This window comes from Lagopus leucura, unplaced genomic scaffold (genome assembly GCF_019238085.1).
Source record: "Lagopus leucura isolate 7727_CA_CO unplaced genomic scaffold, USGS_WTPT01 Super-Scaffold_100004, whole genome shotgun sequence".
Classification (NCBI taxonomy): Eukaryota; Metazoa; Chordata; class Aves; order Galliformes; family Phasianidae; genus Lagopus; species Lagopus leucura.
Window position 1 is genome coordinate 48,384,793 of NW_024962264.1, and position 27,822 is coordinate 48,412,614.

Sequence of the window (27,822 nt, forward strand, 5' to 3'; positions counted from 1 at the left end):
CCTTCATTAGGACTAAAGTGTATCTGCAACTTCCTGCCTTTAAGCATCACTTCTCATAATGCAATTAGGTCAAGACATCCCATGTTAATGTCTTGGTTTTCCTGGAAGATACTAATAATGAGACATTTCCCTACTGCTTTTTTGTTTGTTTGTTTGTACTAGGAAAGTGGTTTTTGCTTGTGGGTTTTTTTTTGTTTGTTTGTTTTTGTTAGGACTTGGGAATGGGTAGAAAGACACCTAATTTTGCTTGCTATGTCTAAACATTGTAAGTTTGGTTTAGGAAGTCTGTGCATTCCACTAAAAATGACCAGTAGTGGGTCTCCATATCTTACTTAGTAAAGGGTTAATCGTCACAATGCTAAAAGCAGTTTTTAAGGAGATACAGCCACATCAGAACTTTACCTGTCAGGCAAACAGTCAGGTCAAACAGGAAGACTAATGCCTTTCCTGCAGTTCCTTCTTGGCCTCTCCACTCACCACCCCTGTGGGCATCCAGCTAAGCCAAGCACTTCACAGACGTCAGCTTTTTACAAGTGTGATGAAGGACTGATTCTGCCTCACCAACACATGGGTCTGGTTCTCTCATGGAAGTTTTCCTCTTCCCTTTATCTATCCTAAATTAAAATGAATCTACACAGCATGCTCTGACTTTCTCTGAACAGACATTTCACAAGAGAATTTATTATTTTCCTAGATTTATGGTTTCTTATTTCAGCTTTGTAAGATCATAATTAATGATTAACCCATCCAAAGCTCAAACATGCAAGTCATTCTGGAGATATTAACATAAATAACACCAGAGAAATGCAATCATGCTTTTAAAATGACCTTGTTGATTCAGGAATGCCAGGAGCTCCAGCGAGGCCTTGGGCACTGCAACAACTCAAAATGTTGCTGAGTTGATCTCATTCCCTTTCTGACCACATTTCTTGATGGTCTTGAAGAGCAGATACACACTGCTCTAGCTGGTGTCAACTGCAAGTGCTAAAAGCAGCTTTGAATTTTTTTTCAGAGAACAGCACACATTGATATCACTGTGACACCGCAACCGTATAGACAGATTAACAAGAAATTCAAGTGGACTTGCATCTCTCTGATATTGCAACATCTTATATATAAGAACTGGAGCTCAAAGCATATGCAAAATGCATTTTTAGTGCCTCTAAAAGGTATACACAGGATCCCATGTCCTGCTTTGTGACTGGTGCTACTCGTGTGGCTTTTCTCTTCCCAGTCCTCAGCAGCTACTGGCAGAGCTCACTGCTCTTGATGCCTATCAGCCTCAAAAGTGACCCATCATGCTGATCTGTAAAAAAAATAAATCCAAGACCTACCTCATCGCAGGGGAAACTACCTCTGCTGTGCATCTGAAAGTCAGCAGAGCCAGGTTTTATGCTCCAATGTGTCAGTGAGATGCTGAATCACATTTGACTGAATTTCAGTGTTATGCTCTGCTTAGAAATGAAACCGCACAAGGGGAGTTACAGGGAGAAGCTGTAAGCAAGGAAATGAAAAAAAGCAAGTTTGTGGCACACAGTCATCCTCTCTTAACACAGACAGACTGCACCATCATACACCACTCCAAAGAGCAAAGAGAGTATGAAATTTTTTTTTTCATTTGGTACAGACCAGACTGTAGAAGTACTTCCGTATAAAATACTCCCTGTCAAGTTGATGAATTAGATCCATTTTTTTTTTCCTCCAGACGGAAGGCCAGGAGATTAATGGTTTTCTGACATAAGAAGACAGAAGCCCAACCCTGCAGCAAAATTACAGATCTGCTTGTAGGAGGTGTGCAGTCAAGGGCTAACTCTTCATTACAAGACTGGGCAGGAAACAGTTCAAATGTGCTTGGATCTGTCCCATGTGCACCAAACAGACCTGCGATCCCAACACGATGACATGATGACAGCTATCACAATCTGAAGAGGCTGCACTGGGAGCCCCATGATGAAGGAAGCTTCTGCTCCTCACAGTCCCCTTCTACCACAAGGGAAGACCACCAGCCTGCGTCCATCCCTGCTAAAAAGTCCTGCTATCAATCCCATGGGTTACTATGGAGGCAAGATCACAAACTCAGCTCTCAGTTGTAGGTTTGTGCCCACTCAACTGTTCCTGTGCCTCTCCATGTGACGAGACTGTATGGTGGTCACCAGTCAGAAATGGTGGTCTGCCTGTCCACGGCTGTACTTTTACTTTGAACCATGGCATGCTTTTATTCCTTTTTTCTAAGCTCTTTCCAACAAACACATTCGATTTTTGTCAGAGGTGAAAGACTCGGGCTGCACTTTGAGCCTTGTACATGTTTGTAATGTCACTGAAGATCTGTGTCAGCTTGGCCACTGACTGTAGTCTGCTTGCTTATGGGAAGTGGGATGCCACAGTTAACCAAAAGATCTCACTGAAGCATGAAAAAAATCTGCAAACAGCCTACACAAGCCATGGGAGCGACCTCAAGCCAGCTAGCTGAGAGAGAGACATGTTTAAATCAGCCAGAAGCAAAACAGCCAACATTTATTAGCAGATCCTTTGTTCCAAAGCTTTGAAACAATATCTGCAACAAGCAATTATCACTCCTGTAACGAATCTGCAGGATATGGACCAGGGTATCTTGCAATCACTCAACAAGGCATGCGATAACAAGGGATTACTTATTAAACTTGTACACAGGGCATCCTTAGTTCCTCCAGTCTTTGACGTTTTGGTTGCTGTTCCTTACTGGAGGGTTTTCCAGCCACATGGATAAGTGAAGGATTCCCTTAAGGCTTGAATTCACGCCAGACACTCTGGCTGACCAGCTTTTGTGCAGGATGCAGAGGGACACATCACAGCCAGCAGCTGCCAGCTGGTCTCCAGTCTCACTACAGAGGTACCTGCAGCCCCCCAGGCAAGTATCACTCAGACTGACCATGAAACTCATTGATGGGGTAACATCCCGGGGCCTCAGTCTGTGGGAGAGCTGCTCAGATAAGGGTGGGTCAGACTGTGGCAAGGCAGAAAATCATTCCACACCCTCAGTTTGGGCACACATCCCTCCCCACTGAAGCTGCCCCAACACAGAGAGTGTGTGCAGGGCAGGGCTGCCCACCCATGCACCCGACTACATTCAGGGCTTTCCAGAGCACTGGCCTGTCAAACTCAGGAGTTTGGCTGGGTAAGTAGGTGACATTCACAAAGGGCAGCAAAACACCTTCAGCTGTTTTGTCTGCTTCTCTCTTCTGAGCATTGAGAAGGGCAGCGATAGGAGTGCATTGGCTACAGATCCCTCTTTCCTCCTAGCAGTCCAAAGGGAGATACATAGGAAGGCCAGTCTCATTTCTGCCAACAGATCTCATACCAGTGTTCATGTCAACCCTCCCCAGAGACCTGCTCCATCTCAAGCACAGTTTTTTCCTCATGGCCCCACAAAACAGAAATGCATACAAAAAATCATTCTATTTCTATGTCCAAATTCTTATTTCTCTTTTGCCAGAGAATATACTGAACGTGACATACAGCAAAGAAAATCTGGTTCCTTCTAGTAGATGGGAATAGCCAAATGCACATAAGCAAAGCAACTGAAATTCAAATGAGGAATTATATTCACCGGTGAAGCAAAAGGGATGTTTTTCCAACAGCTTTGTTACTGAGCAGTGCCATATCCACAAGGTGACCAACACCACCAACAGGGGTACAATCATTACAAATACCATTACTGTAGGCATCAAAGGCACAATATGAAGAGCATCACAGTTTAGGAAATTGTTCCTTCTTACCCATAGTTACCATCAGAGGCTCATTCAAAGCCCATCACATGCTTTTCCCTAGAACAGTATCCATATCCCATCCAAAAAAGCGCTGTCAATCAAACTGTACATTAAGTAGTTAAACACATTGCAATTAGCAATATGCTTTTCCTGCTAGTTCCACTTTTCTCATATGAGGGTTTCAGTGGAGCATAGACACCAGGCTGGGTCCCCTACCAGGGCTGTTCCACGAGTGCATCAGCTCAGACTTTACCTGTAATAACAAAGACTTCAGCTGCGCACAGTGCCAGCATATCTTCAGCATTCAGCATTCACAAACATCACTACCACTCAGAAGCAATGAATAAACACTCGCCAGCTGCTGGGCCTGGCTTCAGAGAGATCCAGCCACAGAGCCCAGCCTAGCGAAGCCCCAAGACCTGCTTCCAGTGTGAAAACATGAGCCTGCTGCCTCTCCCCTGGGGTCAGACAGCACTTTCTACGCATTCCAGTATCTCTTTGGAAGCATCAATGAAAAAGGCTCTTTGTAAGAAAAGCTAAATAGCTTACAGTCTAATGCAAGAGCCCCACAGGGACAAAAGAATCATTCAAATGAGCCTGCTGCAATTTGTATTTGGCAAGAAGAATCGAGTCCTTTTCAGCACCACATGGTCTCAGAGCCCCAGATTCCCTTAAACCCAGCACACCTCACCAGCCCAGTCCCAAAGGCCAGCCATGACCTGCCAACATCACCCCCACCCCCAGGGCAGAGGTGATGGGTCTTTCACTAATCGGTGAGATCAGGATCCCACCTGTCTGGCTTCCAAGACAGCTTGGTATGCTCTCTGATGGCTTTGTTACAAGCTGGGCATCTGATTGTGTTCCACAATTTTGCTTTTGTATGGCTGAACAGGAATTTTTTTCGGGTTGTTTCTTTTTCAGGTTTGGACTAGAACAGCACCGAGGTCTTAAAGGATTAGATTTAAGAATAATAAATGATGCATTACGTTAAAAAAAAAAAATCCACTCCCTGAGAAAGCAAACTTCCTTGTCTTTCTGTGGTGTCTTTGTGAGCAACAGAGAGGGCAGAGAGAATAGGGAAATGTACAGCACTTGGCACTTGGCACACCTCAAACCAGTTTTTCCACATTTTACAACCAGCTCTGGCCATGTGACCTATGTGGAAAGATAAACTGAGACAATTAATCCTCTTTTTTTTTTTTTTTTTTTTTTTTTAAACCACAAGGAAGCAAAATTTATGTGGTTGTGATCATTAAATTACAGTAAATGATTTGCCCACAAGAGAGAAAGAGCCACGGTTTAAAGTGGAAAAGCTGAGGAAGGGGAGCTGCTCACAGCCAGATGCAGTAGCCTGAAAACCCTTTCAGGGAGCTTCACTTTCGCCCTGGCTGTGGCATTTAGGGAATCAGCCCTGTAACCTTCCTGCAGGTGAGGGCTGCCACTGTTTGCTTTTGCAACCAGAGTATTAACAACCACTTTCCAAAAGTCTAGCTTTCCCATCTGCCCTGCTGCAGCAATTACCCACAGGTAGAAAACGGGGGAGTAAAAACATACTGCTCCACCAAGCAGCAGCACTCACAATTTTTGCTTTGTCTCCAGAACAGCACCAACTTTCAAAAGCAAAGCTCAGCACTGGGGCAGGAGAGCCAGCTCAGTGCGGGCTGGGTGAGAAGCAGCCATACTCCTGTTAGCACGCAGAACTGCTCTGCAAATGATCCACAGGTGCGAAGGGCAGGTGCAAGAGTGCCTGTCACCGGAGATTGTCCCCTTCAGTACCCAAGGCTTGCACGCTCTGTGATTTCTGACAACTGCAGCTCTTTGCTTTTGTTTTTCCCGTTTGGCTGCTCTCCCACACTCTTAACATGTACCAATACTTCCTTTACAGCAATGCTAGTTCGACTGTTTAAACAGTTTTTTGCTAGAAGCTTGTCAATTCAGGATGCAAGGAAGCCTTGGTCTAACCAAGATAACAACCAAGTTTGAAGAGTTCCTTTTCACTGCTGCCATGGGACATGCCAGTCAAGCACACACAGAGGCAAAGCAGAGTTCTTCATCTCAGGTGCTATAGGAGCACGATGCCCACATTTGCAAACCAGAACAAGAGCAGGTGAGCCATGCACCCCAAGCACCCAAGATGTATGCCCACCACTAGGAGAAAAAACTGCCATCAATGCTGCTGCTGGCTCAGCCAGCCCTGGGACAGGGCTCAGGGGAGAATTGCATTTGGTCAGGCTCAGCTTCCTGAGGTGGTCTGCCACATCCCTGTGCAAACCATTGCCTTCTCACAGCGAGGAGGCAGGAGCAGAGCCACAGAATCATTAAGACTGGAAAAGACCACTATTGATCTCCAAGTCCAGCCATCAGCCCATCCCCAACATGCTCACTAACCATGCCCCTCAGCACTACATCTACACAGTTCTTGAACACCTCCAGGGACAGTGACTCCACCACCTCCCTGGGCAGCCTGTTCCAATGCCTCACTACTCTTTCTGAGAAAAATTGTTTCCTAATATCCAACCTGAACCTCCTTTGTACAACTTGGGGCCATTCCATCTCATCCTACTACTAGTTACAAAGGAGCTGACCCCCACCCTGCTACAACCTCCCTTCAGGTAGTTGTAGAGAGCAGTGTCTCCCCTGAGTCTCCTCAAATGGATGGTTAAGTCAATCCCTAAGTCCTAAAAGGTTTAAATCTCCTAGTGAGTAGAAGGGAAGCTACCAGTTGTCTGTGAAAACTTTATCTATGTGTACTTCCAGAACATTTTCCCTTGGAGTTGCATGGACAAGGTCACTGCCTGGGCTTGGAACTATGCTTGGAGGTCTCAGATCTTGTCTCCCAAAAGTTCTCCACTTCTGTCACATTGGAAGGGAAGGCAGAAGGAAAGAGCATGCGTAAGTGAATGCGGGAATTCACCTCCCAAAACAAAAGATGAAAGCTAGTCTTTTAATGAAATAAGAAGGGGGAAAAAAAACGAAGGCAAAGTAGAAAAACCTGCAAGAGGTCAACAAAGGAAACAAAGGGCAGCTTTATGTAACCAGCTAGTTCACTCCAGAAATTGTAGGGCTGGCTAAGGCACTGCTGCCCCGGTTTTTTTTAACAGAAATTCTGGATAATACATACATACAAAGGAGATAATGACAAAGAACCCAAAAGATAAATATAAGATTTAATAGTAGATGAGGCTTGGAAGGATGGAAGAAGGGAGAAACAGGTCTCTTACCTCTCAAAATGCAAGGAAACACTAAGGAAAATGGAGGGGATTCTCTAAATTTTAATTTTATGCTTGGATCGCATAAAACAAAAAGCTTTTGATGACTCTTACAGGATGTACTGATCAAAAATGAAAGCCAGGTTCAAATGAGCTAATACCAATAATAGAAGGGTAAACAGATTATAGTGTTCTACTAAGAAAGCAACTTCTGGATAACTAGTGACTGATAAAACCAGTCATTTTTTTTTTCAGAAATGTGAGGTTTAAATTGGTGAAAGCTTACTTATGTTTAAATGGACCTGAAAGGATGGACCAGTGTCATCACAAAACGATACAGGAACTAGCAAACAATAATGCCAGGCTTATATAAGATTTTTACCAAAACCCATTTGTATGCATCCAGTGGAGCTGCAGTGCCCACCACCTCGCCCTTCACTCCTGCTCCTTCGGGATTGGTCCCACAAGTCTGAGCTGCCAACACCTCCCGCTAGTAGGATGACTTGCCCTGGCAGCTTGCTGGGTGACAATTTGCTATCTGTCTCCTGCCAGTGAAATTTTGATGTGGGTTGGACATTCCCAGTATAATGAACCTCACATGATGGCTGTTTTGGTCTAACACAGCAGGCTTTTTTTTTTTTTTGACAGAAGAAAGACAACTCCACCTGCTTGAACCTCTTGTGTTTCCTCACTTGCTAAGCCCCAACTGCAAAGCAACTTGATTTTAGCTAATCTGCTTGCTCCTACAAGAAACGCAAGGAGCAAAGATGGTCCAAAGCCCAAGAATAAAAGTGCAGGAGATGCAGAATCACAGTACTCATTTGGTTCCACACCACTTACAGCCTGACATAGAATTTGTCACCCCAGGAAAAGCTTTTAGTTGCTTTAGCAGCTGCACACCCAGAATGTACAGGCAGCTGTGCTGACTGGGATGCAGGATCCGGTATTTTGTCTCTAGCAATGGCAGATGTTAATAGCTAGGGAAGAGCAAGAATACTGCAAGTTTACTTACTACTGTGCCATAGCATTCCCCCCACCACAGGAGATTTTTGGAGATAAACATATTTTCTGCTTACTTACTAAGTATCAACAGATCTCTCTTCCAAAGATTTTTCTCAAATCATACAGAAGGCAGCCCAATCAAACATCCTATCATTTTCATTCGCAACCTAATTCTTATGTTTTCATTACTTTCCACTACGTGATTGCTTCCCTTTAAACCATACATGACTTTCTTGTGCCTGAATCACAGGACAAGAATAAATTCATTTTCCTCAACACACAGAAGCGAGTTAACTGAAAAGGTGGGACAGCATTCATCTCTGGGGACAGCAGGACAGACAGCCAGTGCTTCACTTCAGCATGCTGATCCCAGCCTGCAGTAGCTGTTCAGCAGCTATGAACATTCAGACCCCAACTCAGTGCTTAAGCAGAATCACTTTTTAAGGTCAGAGCTTAAACTCAGTTCACAGTAATGTCCTTAAAAATCTTCATTGTTTTTTAAAATGTTGGTATTGGTTGCTATTGATTTTAAGGAGAGAATTATGGATGAAAGAGCTACTTTCCACTAGGCAATTCAAGATTAGCATATGAAGAAATAGCATCCATACTCTGCCCACAGAAGCAATTAAAACTTACAACATACCTAATATTGCAGCACGCTATTTGTATTGGCAATAAGACTACATCTTCAGGGGCAAAGGTTACCTTAGGTGTCCAAACTATACAGATCATGCCTAGGCACTCTACTGGCTAAGAATATAGCCCACAAGCTGGCAGAAATGGAGCAGACGTAATGGCTGTACAACATATGGCAGTGTCATGTGTCCAGTATGCCACACGTACTGTCCACAAAGTTGGTTTCAAATGGGAGTCTCACCTATCCAGCATCAAGTAGCTAGGACATGCTGCAAGATGGGAGATGGTGGAGCAGCTGAAAAGTTGTGTTTTGGAAAAATGATGTCCACTGGGAGCATATAGGTGGAGGATAGGGTTGGAGGGGCTCCTTTAGAAATGTGCTTGAAAAGGAGGACAGACAAATACATATTTAAGAATAATTATGCATGTTGCCTCTAGATATTGTTTGGGGACCATTTTTTAATAAACATACCCTAGCTTCCACCATGTGCTGCCAGAAAAGCCGCTCTAAGGCATGTCTGATCATTGTGTTCATCCTCCGTGGTAAAAGCAATTCAGCAAAGGGACTAACAGACACACACCCCAGAGAGATCACTGAAGCCAGCATTCCCCAGCACAACAGGACACGGGTTTGCAGTACGCGTTCCTCCTCCACACGCTCTGCATAACCCCCTGCAGGCCTGGACCTGCAGAGATGCACCTGGGGATGCTTGGCACTAGGTTGCAACTACAGCAGCCTGGCTGAGGCACATGCAGTGCACTACGGCTGCAATAACACATCCACGCAGTCTTGAGCAATTCACACTACTCATACCACACAGCTCTAACACAGGGATACAGATTAGCAAGCTGCTAATTCATTAGTGCAAGTATGTAAACACCTACACAATGCTTTGAAAAACTACACATGCATTAATAGTTGCTTATCTTCAGTAAACCCTCCTAAGCATTTCAGGACTCTCCCATTTAATGCAATGGATTGAATCTTGCCTCTTGATTTCTACAGATATAAAAGCACTATGCAGCCTAGTTCTTTACTCATAAGCCACACTTTACAGGCAGTGTGGTAGCTTTGCAGCAGCTGCCTCACACAGACACTCCTGCCAAATGGCAGCACTCCTGGTAGGAAAAGCAAGGCTGAAAGAGGCTGCTAACCATCAGAGACCCCAGAGCAAAAAGCGGACAACACTGAGTGCACAACTCTGGGCTGACTGCCACTGCAAGTAGTGGTCCTCCCCAATACAGCTGCCCTAGGAGCTTTCTGAACTTAGTAAGTCTCCAGCACACCACCTCGACCAACTATCCTCCAAGAGCTCCAGAAAAGCAGTAATGCTATCCTGGCAATGCTGTCTCAGAGAGAAAACACAACACAACCACCTTGTAAAGATAAGCTGAAGGGGACAACATGCAGAAAGGATGGGGACAAACATCAATTTTTGCACATCCTCACCCAAACATGCACTAAACAGCTCACAAAATACATGATCACAGTATGAACCTCTGGAGACCATATGGTTCAACTACAACTTAAGCATGGCCACCCATAGCAGGCCTGGTAGCTTTTGGAGATCTCCAGGGAAGACAACTGTATGAGTTCTGTCAGTGCTTTATCACTTGTGTAGCAAGGAATATTCAGACAGAACCTCTTGTGCTCCACTTTGTGCCCATTGCCTCTTGTGCTGGCACAGGGAACCACTGAAAGGAGCCTTGCTGGTCTCCTTTGTGCCCTCCCTTCATGTACTTAAGGCCGTTGATGAGACCTCTTCCCCCACACCTCCTCTTCTCCAGGCTGTAAAGTCCCCAGGCTGAACAGACCCAGCTCTCTGCTTCTCCTCACAGCAGAGGAGCTCCAGGCCTTTCATCACCTTGGTGGTCCTTCATTGAACTCTTTCCAGGATGACCATATCTCTCATACTGGGTACCCAGAATTGGACTCCAGATGTGGCCTCAGCAGTGGCAAGCAGAGGGGAAGGATCACATATCTTGACCTGCTGGTGATACTTTGCCTAAAGCAGCCGAGAACAACATCAGTCTTAGCAGCAGGGTCACGCTGCTGACTCACTGCTTGGTGCCCACCAGGCCCAATTCTCCAGAGCTGCTCCCATCTGGGTACCCCAACATGTCCTGGTGCTGCTCCTCCCCATGTGCAGTACTCTGCACTTCTCCCTGCTGAACTCCAAGCAGGTTCCTGTCAGCCACCTCCCAGCCGCTCCCACCAGTTTTGTGTCATCACAGATTTACTGAAGTGCACTCTGCCCCGTCGTCAGATCATTAATGAAGATGTTAAACAGAAGTTGACCAAATACTGACCCCTGGGGTACTACGCTGGCTAGTGGTCTCCAACTAAACTTTGCACTGACCACTAGCCTCTTGGCCTGGCTGTTCAGCCTGTTTTTGATTCACCTCACTGTCTGCTCATCCAGCCCATATTTCAACTGCTTCTCTGTGAGGATCTTGTAAGGGACGGTGTCAAAGGCCTTATTGTAGCCCAGGAAGACAATCTCCACTGTTCCCCCCTCATCTGTCAGGCTGGCCACTTTGTTACAGAAGCTTATCGGTTGGCTGTTCTGCAGGATTTGGGGTTAACTCAGCATCACCTTCTTGGCTGGACTCAACCAGCACAGTGCCCAAGAACAGCAGTGGGGACAGCCCTGAGCAGAAGAGCACATGGGAACAAAGGCCAAGCAGGAATGCCAGGTGGAAGCAGTAGGGTGACCTGAGGTTTCTGTGAGGATACTTTGCTGCCAGCTGCTCCTGCTTGCCTCAAGTTGTTTAGGGGCACTGAATTCCTTGTTTGTAAATAAGCAAGGCTTTGGAAAGCAAACCGACCCTCACAAGACCTGGAACAAATCCTCAACACTGACTGGTGCCACATTGAAACACCATTGTCTCGTTTTCAAGCTTTCATCACTCTGGACATGGTCCATGCTCCCCATAAAGCAGGATTAGGATCCTACCACCCTCCACACAGTTCAGAGACAGGTTCACATCTGATGTAAAGTTGCTTCTACCATTCAATTATGCCCCACTGAAATTACAGGTTTCCAACCTGAGTTTGAGATGTCATGAAAAATTAGATGGAAGTGAACTATAAAGGCAAAACTGCCTTTCTTTTTGATAAAATCTCAAGAGAATCATACATTTAATCAGCAGACTTCTGCACTGCCTTTCATAGCCTGAGAGGTACCACACATTTAAGCCATAGAGGCCAAGTTATCTTTATGACCTTTACCACCAGGAAAATTTACAAATGGCAATTAGTAGATCCAGAGGCCAAAATAATTAACCTAGACAGAAAGCGTGTAATAAACCTTCAGTATTCATCTCAAGGAAGCTGAAATGGAAGAACCAAGACAGAAATTAGGCTATATAACAGCTGTGCTGTGCTACAGCCACAGATCACAGCAAAAGGAACAAGAATTTGTCTCCTTGTAGGAGTTTTGCAAAATGTCATCCAGTTGTTATAGGATCTCAAATTACTGGACAGTATTTAAGGCAACAAGAGCAAACTACGAAAGACTGTATAGATTCCTGATAAGATATTTTTTCACCCTGTTTTACAGTGAACCTTGGAACTTACAGCTCCATCTGAGAATGAAAGCCTTTTCTCTCAATAGCATGCAATTAGGTAAATTACTTGTTATAGATAAAGTTGCTCTTTGGAGAGATATTACTTGCAGTGAGAAACTATAACCCATAGGAGCGATAAAAACAGAGAAGGTTCGCATACCAGGTAAACAGTACTGAAATTCTAACAAAGCTAGGGATTGTTGAGCACCGACCTCCCTCCCAAACCATTCCTGGATTAAAGTAACTCTGTTCCCTTTTCCTGCAGATTTCACTCATTCTAAGATAAATCCTAATCTCTGTAATGCAAATTGCCTATGCTTGGTTGGTCAGCAATAACAACTGAGTTATAAAAACAGCACAGCCCTATACACCTTTGGGAGACCTCTAAATCAGTGGTGGCTCTCCTAGGGCACCAAGAACCACCAGTGCCAGTACCTTTGACTGGATCCAGATTTAAATGATTAACTGTGAGCAGCCTGTTGGCAGGCTCCTGAGTTTAGTCAAAGCAGCTGCCCTAGCACAATGCTATATTTCTATAAGTATGGCATTTGCCAAACTTGTCCAAAAGTACTTTTGGGAAAAAAATCAATCAATAAAATTAAATGAATCTTCAGTAGCTTAGTAGAAGGAATAGAGAAGTCACTAACAAGGTACACAGTGGTCCTGGCTAAGCATCCTACAAAATATATCAGGCAATAAAACAATCAAACAAACAAAACCAACAGTACCATTGTGCTGTGTATTTACTCCCACCTAGAGTGATTTATCCACACACACACAAGAAAATCACAGGGTGCTTACCACAAAGCAAACCACAACAGTGGCCTCAGTCCCAGCCAGACCACAGCAGCAGGACCAAAGCCCAGAGCTATAATGATACTCAGGTGCATCCTTTTTAATATTCTAAAGCATCTCATTGAAACTAGACACCAAACCACTGCAAATCTTCGCCATGGCCCTCACCAGTCTGTGATAAAGCCCCACTATTCAGGTACAAAGCCCACAATTTCAGGTACCCTTTCTTCTGAGTTCACTTCTTGTGATATTTGAAATGTCCTGTATGAAAAGGAACATCTGAAGTCAGTAATTGTCCCATGTTCCTTTGCCACAGGGCGGGTTTAGCATATGCAATGGATTTCAGCCAATTCTCATACCAATCTGGTTAATATTTAGCTTTTTGTTCTGGCTGGATGTCTTTTGTATTTGGGGTTTTTACTCATTTGTTTTTAAAGAAAATATATGCCATAAAACTGCAGTTCAGCAGCTGTGGTGCTACAGAAATAAACAGAAATGAATGGTGACTTACATTTTGCTGCTGCACAAATATGAAGTTCTGTCTCCCAAGCCAACCTGCCAGCAGCGGCTCCCATTAGAGTTCGTACCCATGAACATTTCCAGGTCTGGGCTATACTAATAATCACTAAGCCAACTAGTGCAAAACACTACTTATAACCTAGTGTGCTGGGCTTCACATTTCATTGTGCTGAACAGACAAGCTATACTGTACTGCGCTTATCACAGTAGGTTTCTGCAAGCTGTTTCAATCACACAGTAGATTCACGTCCCTCATTCTGTTCATATCTGTAACACCTTACTGTAGAACCTTCAGCCGTTCTGTCTTCTCAGCAACATGCCTCCTCCTTCTGCCACAGGAAGAAAGACCTTTAGGTCTGAGTGCCCCTGGGACAGAGGAAGGGGAAGAAGCCAACTACCAACCTGGGTTCAGGAGGATCATCTCCGGGGAACAGCTGGAAACAGTGTCCTGGGGCAAGGTTAGAGCACAGGCAAGAAACAGGTTGAGATTTAAAGAAACGTATCATTTGAACTGGACCAAATTACCACCAGTCCTATTACACCTGCTACGCCACTTGAGTTTAGTCTCTACTCTCCAGTTGTCTTCCAACAGGGGACTGCAATCTGATGGAAAAGCAGAAGATTTAATTGTTTTGGGTTTTTTTTTTGTGAAGAACCACCACCTCTGGGAATAAGCACAGGCTCTGATTTTCACAGAGAGCCAATAAGAAAAAGCAAAAAATCCCGTATGGTACACTCCACTTCTGGCTTCCAGAAGTTACAAATGGTATATTTCAGTGTGTCAGTCTGTTGAAATGAAAGCTAACTATTGAACTGCCTCTATTATTTCTCCTTCCTCAGCCTAGCTGTTTGTAGAGATGGTCTCATCAAAAACCTCTTTTCATATCAACACATTTGCAGTGAGCAAAGTATGAAATCAGTTGCAAATCAACAGCAAGAGCAAATAATCCCTCCTTCTTCTGTATCAGTAACGTTGCCCTACCCAGTCAACATTTACAGCTACTGAACTCAAGGAGACACATTTACAGGGCACAGGGAACAGCACCATGATGCTAAAGGAATCGCCCTAGATTATGACTACAACCCATCATAACATAATTCTTCCTACTTCCAGAAGAGAGCATAGAGACTAAAGGAAAAGGACTGACAAATAAAAAACAAGAGTGAGATGGTCCAGTCAAGAAAGATCAGAAGAAAGCCATTTGCACAAACCTGTTTTTCTACGCTATTTGGTCAGAAGCTGTAGCATATCACTGTTGCAAGGCTCCTGTTGCTCCCATTGCCTTCAGCAGGCATTTTCTCTCAATCTCAGTAACAGATCACGCTGACCAGTCTTGACTGTTCATGAAGCCTTAATTCCCTAGTACTTTGAAGACTTGCAGATTACATAACATCATATTTGTTCAAAAGACTACTGGCCCACAGTTAACTAAACCATATCTTTGGAGGAGATGAAGCTGCCTTTCGGAACAGCAGCCTTTGCAGTGACCCACAGGACACGTTCCTTTATTTACCTAGACCTGAACAAAAAGCAGTCAGCAGAAGAAATTATGCTAACAAGGCACCAAGTCTACATTGCTTATTGCTCCTTGAAGAAAAGAAAACATCAAGAGCACGTTTCTTTACTTTTCTTTTTTAAACACTTTAAATAATTGCCCACTAGCACTGCCTGGAAGCACCCAGGCAAGAACAGCACTTGTATGACCCCTAGAGGTCTCAGGATTGAGATGAGGAAGGAGCAGGAGAAGACTGAGCAAGGCACTGACTTCCTTGGCATACAGCTTAGTTCCTGAAACACTGCCACCCTTTGCCACTACCACTATCCCAGCTGTCCCCAGTTTTATAGTTCTTCTAAACCTTGTCATCAACCCTTTTTAGGCCTCACAGATTGCTGAAGCCATACAGTCAAGAGAGTGGGGGCAATCTCAAGCACACAGGACAGGAATCAAGGCCCCCACTCCTTGTGTGACAAAGCTACTGAGCGTTATATGTGGATTAAACAGTGCCATGCTCAATAAATGCATGTCCAACACATTCCACTTTGAACTATGGTGTTTAGAAGTGTTGTTATGCGTCAAAGAGCTTCTGCAGAGTACTGAGCATGGCATTCAAATACAGAACTAAGGCAGTGCACCTGAGAGTGGGTGAATACATGAAGTTTTGCCCAAATCTGCCAAAATAAGTGAAATCTTCAGCAGTTAGGAACTGGTTTTAGTTTTCTCACTCTGTTTTTTGTTCTTCACTTTCTTCTCTTGTCTCTCTAGAAGGACAAAAACATAACAGTTATCATTAGTTTTACCAAACTAGAAACAAGAAAATTTTCATTTCCAGGAAGACTTAATCTTCCTAGCTTTTCAAATAAGTAACACTCCCCAGATTAACTCCAGCTCTCTGTGCCAAACAGCATGAAGTGGAAAAACTGTCCATACCCAATGGCTTCTCCATTCAAGCACACAGCAAAGCAGGCACAGAAAGAGGAGAAAGCTAGAATCATACACTCGGCACTTCTGGAAGAAATGCGCAGAATGTCAGATTTGGAAACTCAACCAACTAACACAATAGCACAAGCAACATCACCAGAAAACAAAGACAGTGCCTCACCATACCCCGAGCTCACTCACACTATGTTACCGGTTAAGACTGGAAGGGGATGAGGGACCAGTTTACTTCTGGTTTTCAATGCTAATTTTAAGTCTTTCTGAGAATTCCTGTCCTTTAAGTTAAGAGGAAACATAAAGGATTATTTGTTTTGTGATCATTATTCTGCTTCCAGTTACAGCAAGTACAGTAGATAAAAGCAGCACAAGTTTCACTCATCTCAGCTCTCTCACTGGCAGTTACCTAAAGAATTAACATGCTGAATAAAAACAGGCACAATCCACAGGACATGACAATACATTTGAACAGCTCTGAGCCATGTCAGGCATCCTGCAGAGCAAACATTTCTATCAAAAGTCTGCGGAGAGATCAGTGAGCTGGATTTGTACACCCACAGGTGCTAGAGGAAACTTACCATATATTCCCAGAGGAAAACAACCTTCCTGGTCATACAAATGACAGTCCAGGGCCCCTGGACACATCTTTTCAGGCACAGAGTAGAGGAGCAAGGTGGGACTTGTTTACCAGCAGGCAGTGACAGTAACTCCTCAGAGTTCCACCTTTCTATCACTAGGTGGTACAAGCCTGGACACACAGGCATGACTTGAAGTACACTGAAAACCTTACCACTGGCTGAGAGAGTAACCCCCTAACCTGAGCAGACCCACTGCTGCAGCACAGCTCCAGGTGGGAGCACATCTGGCCTGCTGTCAGCCCAGGCCTAGATGCAGGCTGGCCACTAAATGGGTGGTCTAAAATGAAAAAAGGAGCACCACAGCAAGAAGCTGAACAAGGGTTGTGGTAATTTTACATCTTTCGCTTCATCTTTATATACCTTCCCCCCCCCCCTTCCCTTACTCTGATTTTGCAAACCCCAAATTCTGTTTTGCAACACAGATCTGCCTGCTGCCTTCCTCTAACCAATTTAAGTCCTACAGAGGCCATAGCATCAACACTGAACATGAACTCCAAACGGACTCCAACATTTCATCCATGGGGGCCCTTTCCAGCCTATGAAGGCTACACCAGAGGACATTAACATCTATTTAACTTTATCACAATTGTTCATTTTTGTTGCAGTGAAACACTAACAAAAGCATATCCTCTGTCACAGAAATGAAGTGAGCAACTTGGTACCATTTGGCCAGAACTGAATACAGAATGAATAAAAGAGTCAGATCTACTGTTTACCTATGGTACGCTAACGACAGAACCATACAGATGTGTGCATAATCACAATATCATTCTTTATTTGCTCGTATTACACTGGCTCAATAATTTCCTGCTAGCATGCTCTTAAGCATATTAAAGGAGAATGTGCAAGCAAACAAAACAGAATACAATGTTGTTATACAGTATTTAAGACCACTATCAATCAAATTTATTAGCAGTGACACATTGCAAGCAAATACACAATGGATTCTAATTTGCTCATTTTATTCACTGAAGCTCTGCCTACAATTACCCAGGTTAAATCTGAGCAATTTTAAAAACTATGTTATTTTTTGCTCCAGTGCTCTTCCTTCCTTTGCCAGCTCTGTCATAGAGTTCAGAGTAACTGAAACCACTGCATTCATTAAATCCAAAGAGAACAGAGTCAAATCTTTGGCATAAAATCCTCATGCAATTCCCATCACAACAGATAAAATCCTGTTCACTGAACACCATAAAGCACTGAACCTGGTAAAGAATTAATGCTCAGAAAGGCAGAAGAAGCAAACAACAATATTTATTCTCCAAAGAAAAACAAAACAGAACACCAGAAAAACAACAACCATAATACTAGGTGGTTTACTTAGAAGGTAGTAGTACTGAGTCACAATTAAAATAAATGTTTTCAGGAACCGTAGTGGAAAACTCTCTGCTCTTCATACTGTAGCTACCTTTTTTTTTTTTTTTTTTTTAATTTTGATTTGTGCTTTCCATATGCTCACTAGACTAGGTTTCTCCTCTGAAGAAGTGTCCAAGAACAAACCAAGACATAACAGTTCCATACATCTGGAATTAAACATATGCCATGTTTTCCACCCTGCTATGCTCCCCATCAACTGACATCTGTCCCTCCACAGCTGTAAGCAAATTTTGTCCTGTTGCAAGGGTACCCTGTATTATCTTCTCTGTCTCAATGGCTAGAACCACACCCAGAGATGCACAGCCATGGGCAGCCAAAGGAACACCACATGGCCAAGAAAACACATGATTTACTGCACCACTAGCCTGCTGCAAGGTCAGTCCCTGCACCTTGATAACCAGAAGACGCACTGCGTGGTCTGAGACTTACCTTTGTGGAAGATGAACCTGAAAACACATATCCTGACGGACCCCAAAAGCTGATATGGAACTTAAAATGGCTTGTAAGATCCAAAGGAGTACTACTACAGTAAATGGTTTGACAAGTGCACTGCCCATTGCCATTGAGTGGTTCTCAAGTGGCTGAACAGCTTCTGGAGCTCAGGCTCACAAATCCCTAAGTGCAGCCAAAGGGGTTAAAACAGCACAGCTTAACAGAGCAGTTAGAATATGCTCCCATCAGCCCTGCAAACCTTCAGTGGCCCATGAACAAGAGATAAGAATCAAATGCCCAAAAGCATTTAGAAAGAAGCCCAAGCTGGGGTACCTGCAACTTGCAACTTGCTCACTGCAAGCAATGTATAAACAGTACTGTTCACCGTCACTTTGTAGAAAGGAGTTCTTAAAAGGGATACGATCGTTCCCTTGGAAGGGATTTTCAAGGATCATTCAGCCCAGCTGTCTGACCACTTCAGGGCTAGCCAAAAGTTACAGCACACTCAGGAGGGCACCGTCCATGCGCCTCTCATACACTGAGGGCCACAGACTCTGGACAAAATGAAGTTTCAGTTTGCACAGTACAAAGGAAATAAACCCCTTCTGCTATCTCTATCCACAGCTGGATTTATCTCTAGCAAAAAAATAAATATTCCTCCTTCATAGTGGACTCCAGAGTTAGTTAGAAAAGAGATATTTGTTCTGCTCCTCTAACTGATCTCCAAGCTTACAAGTACAAAAGAGATGGTTGCACAGAAACCACAGAGGCCGTCTTTGAGTTTATATCCTGTTGATGATGAAAAGATTTTATGAGTGAAAACAAGAGTCTACATATTCCTCTATACAACAGCTTTTAAATGAGAGAACAGATGGATTCTTCCTGGCTTTCAGCAGTACAGAAGGAATTCTCTCTCACCCCACGCTCTTTTCTTCCCGTCTCCTAAACCTGTACAGACATTACAGGTCTTCTATTTCTCAAACCGGCACAGAGCTGCTCCCTCTCTTCTTGCCACACTCTTTCATTTCTAGAGAAACAACTCTCAGACATTTCCTATACTTCTGGCATGGTTAAAAAAAGCTTTGTTAACCAGAGGGTGAAACCTTCAGACAGCTTATAATGCCACAGGGTAACACTTTTGAGTTTTAGCCTGAATCCTCAAGATGCAGTTTCCATAAACAGATTTCTTGGCACTGCTAAGAGCATCTCCTACTTTTCTGCACTGCAACCCAACATCCCACCACACTTCAGTTCTGCAGTCCTGAACATGGAAGAGAGTACAATGAAGGCAGCACAGGAGATTGTATTTCTCCTCATTTTAACACTGTGGTGACTCAGTACAAGAGGGGACAGGTGACCTCTGCCAAGAGATTGGATGAAAAAAAAAAAGTGAGCTAGTTCCATTCCTCCAAAGCCTCTGTAGCGCACAGACCTCACAGACGTGAACAGTATTTACAGCATCATTGCCTTCTTCAGTAAATATAAAGTCACTCGATGCCTTCATGTTAAGTCTCACAGTTACTCAGACAAGTGTATAAAGCATTGCTTTTCTGTTACTATAATCCTAGTCATTCATCATCTCTAGTTTAATCTTCCTCCAAGATTACTGAATCTAAGCATGAGACACAAAAAGGAAAGAGGAACAGACCAAGACAAGCAGAATTAAATTCTCCAGCCTCCACTCAGCATTACAGGTGTCAAATGAAGTTCTGAATGCTAACACATTTGGCATCAAAGAAAAAAATTGCTCTAACACTATCACTAGCTACAGTTATACAATATATAAAATAAATACAAGAACACAGAGAGACAAACTGCATTCTCTCTGGTTTAACTAGAAACTCCCAAGGCAGCTTTAAACAAGATAGCCCTTGTAAAGCTGGCAAAACAGCTGCTGCAGCACGGCCCTTGGCTCAGCCTTGTCATCAGAAGCATGGCCATGCCGTAGCACATGATGATTTTACTCTGGAAAATGATTAAGTCCAAATAGGTGAGTCTGAGGGACTCTGGATGGAGCTTCACAAAAACAATACAGGTACAAACATCTACCTACATGCATCAATGCTGCTCATATTCTTCATTTGAATTTCTTTGTTTAGCTTTTATGGTCTAAGAACAAAAAAGATGATGCTACAAAAGAAGATGAAGATTAACCAGTTGTAAGTAAAGGAACAGAAACACTTGAGAATGCACAGAGATCCAAAGAAAAATAATTTTTAAAAGCAAATATAATAGTTTTTAGAATAAAAAAAAATAGATATTCATTATATTCTTGTAAGGAATAAAATCATTTAGCAGCATCAGTTCTTCATAGAAAACATACTGGAGAGAAGTGCAAAGTATGATGTCAGCATCCAAGCATGAGTACTGTGAAGAGCATAAGCAAAAGAAGGTCCAGAACCCACCGTGACTGCTAATTTTCCCTTGTGAAATCCATAACTGTATGCACACAAGCTGCAGTTTATTTGAACAGAATGGCTTGCGCATGATCTGAATTTCCAAAATATTCCTGGTCAGAATAAAGGTTTGTCTAAACCTAGAAGCTGCCTCCAACGGATGCCATAAACAGGATGAAGAGCACAAAATAACATGCAGTAAAGAATCCCTAAAAACATTGATTTAGCTTCCAGCACCTCACAACTGTATTTAGTTTTACCCTGACACACTTGAATTCCATTTTTCCCTCCCATCTCTTTACATCCATATGATCTTTTAGCATTCACAAATTCTACTGCAAGGATTTTCTCAGCCTTCTCACACATTTTATGGTCATTCTCTTCCACTGTCATACACTGTATATTTGATGCGCCTGGTTCCAAAATTGGAAGAGACAGTGAACAATAACTCCTTGCTTTCTTTATGCCACCCATAAGTCTTGGACAAACACTCCCTCAGCCATTTGTTTTCCATGCTGAAGATTCACGTTCTGAATATACTTCCTTTATCTTTAAATACTTTACTCTCCAGGCTTTTGGGGCAATATCTTTTTTCCACAACAAAGAAGAAATCAGTTTCCTTGAAGAGGCAGTATAAATGTCAAACCTTGAACTCCGTGGCAAATGGCTGTGACCGTTCTTCTGTGTAGTGAAAATAAACAGCCTGGTTTCTAAAAGAGATATTCAAAGTTACCCCAGTTGACTGGGAGCTGATAATAGATAAGGAACACACTTGAGACTTTTTTCCACATACTGAGTTTATTCTTAGCTACCCACCCAGTTTATCTTTACATTAGAACCTGGACTTTAAAGTTTGCATTATGTATGAGATTCCAGATAAACTTACAGCATTAATTATTCCACAGAAAAGAAAACCCAGCATTAAGAATTCAATGCATTGTTTACATCATAATAATAATAATTACAAATCCCTTTCTTCCAGTAAGTTTGGGCATGACAACTGCATCACTTTGCCACTTTGACTCCTCACTCTTAAGGTACAGCTTCACAAGTATGCTCCTATTAATTGCAACAATTACGAAAACTCATTTTATCACATGAACTTTTGACTGGGATCCATTACAGAGTCCTTCTGCCTCTCCCACCGCATCTAGAATATCATGGTTTCAAAGTTCAGGGTGCTTTGTAAAAGCAATTTATTTGCTGAGGGCAAGCCTAGGGTATTAAGCTTCTCAATTTACCAGGAGACATCTTCCAGAACTCCGTTAGTCTGAGAGGGTTAACAGAAATTAACACAGAGGGCTTTTGGTGTCGTCAGCAACAAACACATTCATGTACACCTAAGTACTAAGGTGTTGAACAAGGAGTTGATTATGGCACTGCATTAATGATTGTGCTGTAAGATCGTGCTTTTGTGCTAAGTAATGCACAAATCAACTCTGCCATTCCTCTACAAGCTTATAATTTAAGTATTAAAGAGGATGTAAAATTGGATAAGGGGATGGAATGAGCATTGGTGAAGGTCAGTAAAATGATCGGAGACAAAACAGACTCACAGCCTGTTTTAGCAGCCTCATAACTAACATTTAAAAGCCCATCTTGCACAAATGTCCAGGGCATGAAATATCCAGGGAGGAGAGAAGAAGCCCTTCTTACTATTAGACTCAGGAAGAAGGGAATAGAAGAGAGGCCCCGTGACCTGCTGTGGAAGCAGTCCCGGCAATCTGGCTTACTGGACCTGTCAGGACAAATATTTAGCAGCAGAAAATGATTAAAAGGAAGATCAAGGTAAACCAAATGGCATCAGAAGCGAAAGGCACACCAAAGAGCAGAGAGACAAGTTGGGCTATGAGCAGATATGAGCAGTGACCAGAAAAAAAAGCCATTAAATTTAAAAAAAAAAAGAGAGCAAAAAAGCTAAGCTAGGAAAATAAGCTAAATAAGGGCAAAAAATAATAATAATAATAATAAAGCAATGCCACATAGAGATAAATTCCAGGAATTGCCATGATCTTGCAAATACCCCAACTTTGTTCTGGCAGAGAGAAAAGGTCAGCTAAGTTTCAAGGAGCAGAGATGCAGCTCTCTGAATACAGAGTACCCTGATAGGCTGTCTGCTCCTTCACTGCAATGCTCCACCTGGTCAATCTGCAGTCATGGCCACCATTCATCAAGACAGAGCAAAGACTGCTTATCCAACAGCCTCATCTGGGCTGCACTCCTTTATTAATAGCAATGAAGTCACTAGTAAAGCCCTCAGTTGAGCAATGTCTCAACATGCATTGCAGCCTACTGAAATAGTTTATTGTTACAGAACGGAAGACACAAAGACTTCAGAAGCACACCTATCCCACAGCTCCACTGAAAGGAGCTGACTCAGTACATTCATACCTACACAACACGTTCATCTGCAGCTAAGCTGCTTTCCCAATGATAAGCACACTCATAAAAAACACCATGATAAAAAAAATCCACATGAAAAACCTGTCCATCACCTTTGCCACTTTCTTCCACTCAATTCCTTTGGCCCGGTTTGCTTTATGGTCTCGAACACAATTAGCAATATACTCAATATTCTTAATCAGCATTTTGTAACAGGAACAGCAATTAACATTCTCCCTATCATTTTCACCATGAACTCCAAAGCTTTTATTCAAATTTCCATTCAGATTTTCTTTGAGATCACTATCATCATTTCCATTGGAAAGGTGACTCTTTCCATCTGCCCCCCGACACATGTCACCGCCCTCTAACCTGTGTTGTTGTTCTTTCTCTCTTCGTGGACTTGTACAATTTTCACCCACATCATAAACAAAAAAAATTTTTGACATATAGTCCAAGATTACCACTCTGGCCCACTGTGGAACAGGCTTTGCTTCTGAGCCACAGTGATGTACATTCATTATAATGATTGTCAGTGCAGTGGAGGCTGTGATCATGGTCATAGTTGCTATGTAATACTTGCCTGGAACACAAAATAAAATTATATTAAAGATGCTATCCACATTAAAAAAAAAAATCATTGCAGAAATAGCAGAGTGACAAAGGGGTTGGAAAGGACGGGGGGTGACACTGAGAGAAAGCAGATCAAGGCTAGGTCCTGTCTGCTTAGATAGATGGGTAAGGAAGGTACTCAAATACAGCAAGTCATAATGTAAGTGGGAATTAATTCTGGTGAGAAAGTTAGCATAACTAAAAATAAACATCAAGTAAATGTAAAGAGCTTCAAATACCATGCATACTTCAAGTATTTCACTAGATTATTATTTTTTTCTTAACAAATGCAGCCAACATTTATCTTCCCAAAAGCCATACATGACACAGTCAATCCTACATTACAGCCCTGATTTCAATAAGCCATGCTTAAGGACAAAGCATGTAAAGCTCACCTATCAGAGGTACGTTTTCAGAGGGAGGCATAATCTCTGCAACCATCAGCTGGAACACAGTCAGAGCAAGAAGAACTGTAACACCTAGAGACACTTTTTCTCCAGAGTCTGCGGGGAGATAGAATCCCAGTGGAGCGAGGAAAGAGATCAAAATGCAAGGAAGAAGAAGATTAAATATGTAGAAAGATGATTTCCTTTTCAAAATCAGCGTAAACGTTACGTCTGGATAAGGCTCAGAGCAGCAGCCGTAAGTGATTACATTCTTAACCGCTGGCATACCATGAATCTCCCATTCCACGTCTTCTACAAAGTCAGAAAGGTCACCACTATCAAGAGAATTGATGATGTCTACCTGATTACCATTATAGGTCCAGGAACCAAACGTAAGGTTGCACTGCTGGCTGTCAAAAGGAAAATAAGATACATCCACTACACATGAGCTTTTTGTGATAGCAGGAGCATCCCAAGTGATTTTTCCATCATATCTCAACACAACATTAGTATTCACAGGTTCTGAAAAGTCATCATCAGCCCTAAAAGACAGAAAAGCAACAGTCAAGATTGACATGCAGCAATTCAGTGCATGGGTTGGGGAAAGCCAGGGGGAGATCCTGGCTTCACAGCATTAAAAGCATGCTTCTGAAAATGTGTCATTTATTCATATTGATTTTTACTAGAAACTTGCTGTATTACTTACTACATTATTTACAAGTACCAGTTCCCATTAGTGCCAAACATCAGTGAAACTAAATTATACTGTATTTCTTGGCTATTGCTTCTTCAAACTTGACCTCAAACAGGGCACAGTGAAATACCAAATTCATTAAAAAATCTGCTGCTCATTACTGGCCAGGGAGAGCAGACAAGATATGGAGCCTTTGCCCTTCTGTAGGCACCATCTTCCAGAGCTCTTCAGCAGCCTCTGCAGAAAGCATTTAAGATTGACAATGTTCAAAACTCAGTGCAAACAAGAAATTCACCACAGCTCTGCTATGTAGCTGGATCAATTGCCAAACTATTTTATCTGTGGCTCTTGGGATGATTAATAATAAACATTAAGACAACAAATATATTCCCCTCTAAGGTAAAATGAAGTTCAGGTTCCATGAGTCATTTCTTCTTCTACCCTCTCCCTTACACCCATTCAAGATGATTCTCCCTGGCCTCACTCACTTGTTATAGAGGACAATATCTGGCCTCCAGACCAAATTGCTTGGAATTCTGATAGAATCCAATCCATCATATTTATCCTTATCCCATTTGAGGTATGCATCATACCAGCTTTGTCGAATCCATAAGTAAGCTGTTAAAATTTGGTTCCTTTCATCCTGCATAAAAAATACAAAAATATTTCTTGTTCAAGGTGAAAAAAGTACATTCTAGATACTGACAGCATTTGTTGTACAGCTTTAAAGCAGTGTCCAAAGCAGGCCTCAATACTGACAGATACATACGTACATATAGTGTACGTATGGGGAGCTTCTCTAGTCGATCCTCTTCGACTCTCTTGTTCAAACCTTCCTCTCAAAAGGAGTTATTTTCCCTGCACCCTCCTAGCTTTAAATACAGTTACCTAATGTTCTTGTATCTCTAAAAAGTTCCTTTTTCCAGGGTCAGAATAACAGCAGATTTAGCTTAAAACTCTCTGAAAGCTTGAAGTTGTAATTCACAAGTCAGAAGTGATTTTCCTTTTCCCTTCCAGACAAATTTTCTTTTGCCTTAGAAGTGTATCTGTTAAACTAAGTTTATAAAAAGTTACTGGAAGCTACAATAGGAGGTTTAAGGAGAAATTAATTGCTCCTTAGAAAAAACACTCCCTCTTTCTATTTAGTAGCAAAAGTTGCCTGAAAGCTGGAATACAAACACTTAACTGATACTACAAAAAAAAAGTCTTAACAATTCAGCAGCTGTAAGTTTGTAGACACGTAATGGAAGTTGTACAACTGCAAACAGATAAGACTATTAAGAACTGCAGAACATGACCCTTGTGAGGAATCGTTACTGAAGTTGTCACAGCAGTATGCAAGCTGCTTTCCTACTTCAAACAAGTTAGCAGTTGGTACACTTCTGCACATTTTCAGAAAAATAGAACTGTATTTTTACTCACCATGTCTTTAATTTGAGACAATGTTATCTGAAGGGTAACATTCAGCACTTTATCTGTGTCTTCCACTGGTCTTAGAGCATTTGAATAGTCTTCAAACAGTTCAGTGAACAGCATCTGAGCATATTTCCCTTTGGCTGATTCTACAGCTAGATAATAGATTTTTTCAGTATATCAGATTAAGCACTGAGCAATATCAGCAGCCATCCCCTTCCAATAGCTTCCAAATGCTAAATACAGCATTTGCTATATTTATCATTCAAATACTGTAGAATATAATTTAGTGCAGAAACAGAGCAAACCTGATAAAGTTGTTCAGATAAAGACAACATTCACCTGTAGTAAATGAATAGCTAGCTCTAGCTTTTCACACCTACATGAAAAAAAAAAAAAAAAATCTCTATATCCAGAGATTCTTGCCATTTTTGAAAGTAAATATCATTACATTTATTTTACTCATCTCTTTCATAGGCATGGAGATTACTGACTTAGACACATCTGCCAAACTAAAATTACAAGCAAAGCCTGAAGCCACATCTGCTCCCAAGCTAATAACTTGTGACATCTCCCTAAACACAGCACTGATAGATTCATGATACTTTCAGAATTCACCTCATCCCCCCTGCACCCTTTTTCTTTTTAAGCAGAACTTGGAAATATTCCGAGCTGCTTTTCTTCACAATTTAACAATTACATGAAACATGAACACATCCCTGGACCAACACATTTCCCACAGCATATATTTGGAGGCATTTATTGCTATCCACATGCCATGGATAATACACCAAAACTTTAAACACTTTTGCTGTTCCGTACGACTTTATGCATTATAGTTTTTCAAGACAGAGTCTCTATTATCTTTAGATTCATGCATTTTTGCAAGCAAAGGACCAGGATAGGGACATTCACAAGGCTTGTACAAATGCCAGCTGGCATAAGGTAGGAAGCAAGCGTTCTGGAACGCATCGCTCTTTGGTGACTCACAGTTACTTCCTGGGCTAACCAGAGTTCAAAGAAAAACCTCTTGATTAAAAAGAAATCTTAACAAAAGTTTCATAAGGAGCATTTAGATCTATCTGGTTATACAGAATCCTTCATTTTCTCGATACATCTGAAAGGTGAAGAATAAAAGCCAAAGAAAAACACACACATGAAGGGGACTTCTGGAGCTCAGCCAAGTACGACACATCAGGACACCAACTTCTATTGAGTAGAATAAAGTTCAATGCAGTATTTAGCTACCAAGAAGTGTTTTCTCACCTTGAAGCATCGTGGCTGTGAACAGCAACCAGAGAGAGACATAAAAGGATGACAGGTTATTTCTCTTCATTTCTGGACCTTAAATAAAACTGTTCACCCAGAAGCATGACAATTTTTATCACTCTCCAAAACTGTAACAAAAGATGAGTTACTATGGTACTGAAGTACAGCTACAAGCAACTCAGTCCTCCTGCAGCTGTCAGTCGTCCTGGAGAGATGGCCTCTGTTCCTGCAATGCCTGAGGCTCTGCTGAACCCTCCCTCTCTCTCCGTAACCTGAGAGCTGCCTCCTTGAAGCTAATGCTGTGCAAGACA

The 27,822-nt window shown here is 42.4% G+C and overlaps 1 protein-coding gene across 1 annotated transcript; it reads right to left on the reverse strand.

Moving 5' to 3' along the window:
* Window positions 1-23,106: 23,106 nt before the first annotated feature.
* On the reverse strand, window positions 23,107-27,578 carry CHRNA9 (cholinergic receptor nicotinic alpha 9 subunit). The gene is made up of 5 exons (XM_042871959.1): window positions 27,509-27,578; window positions 26,252-26,397; window positions 25,318-25,472; window positions 24,145-24,677; window positions 23,107-23,720 (listed from the first exon to the last, which is right to left on the reverse strand). The coding sequence occupies exons 1-5, from the start codon at window positions 27,576-27,578 to the stop codon at window positions 23,170-23,172; spliced, it is 1,455 nt and encodes a 484-aa protein (XP_042727893.1). The 3' UTR covers window positions 23,107-23,169.
* Window positions 27,579-27,822: the final 244 nt, after the last annotated feature.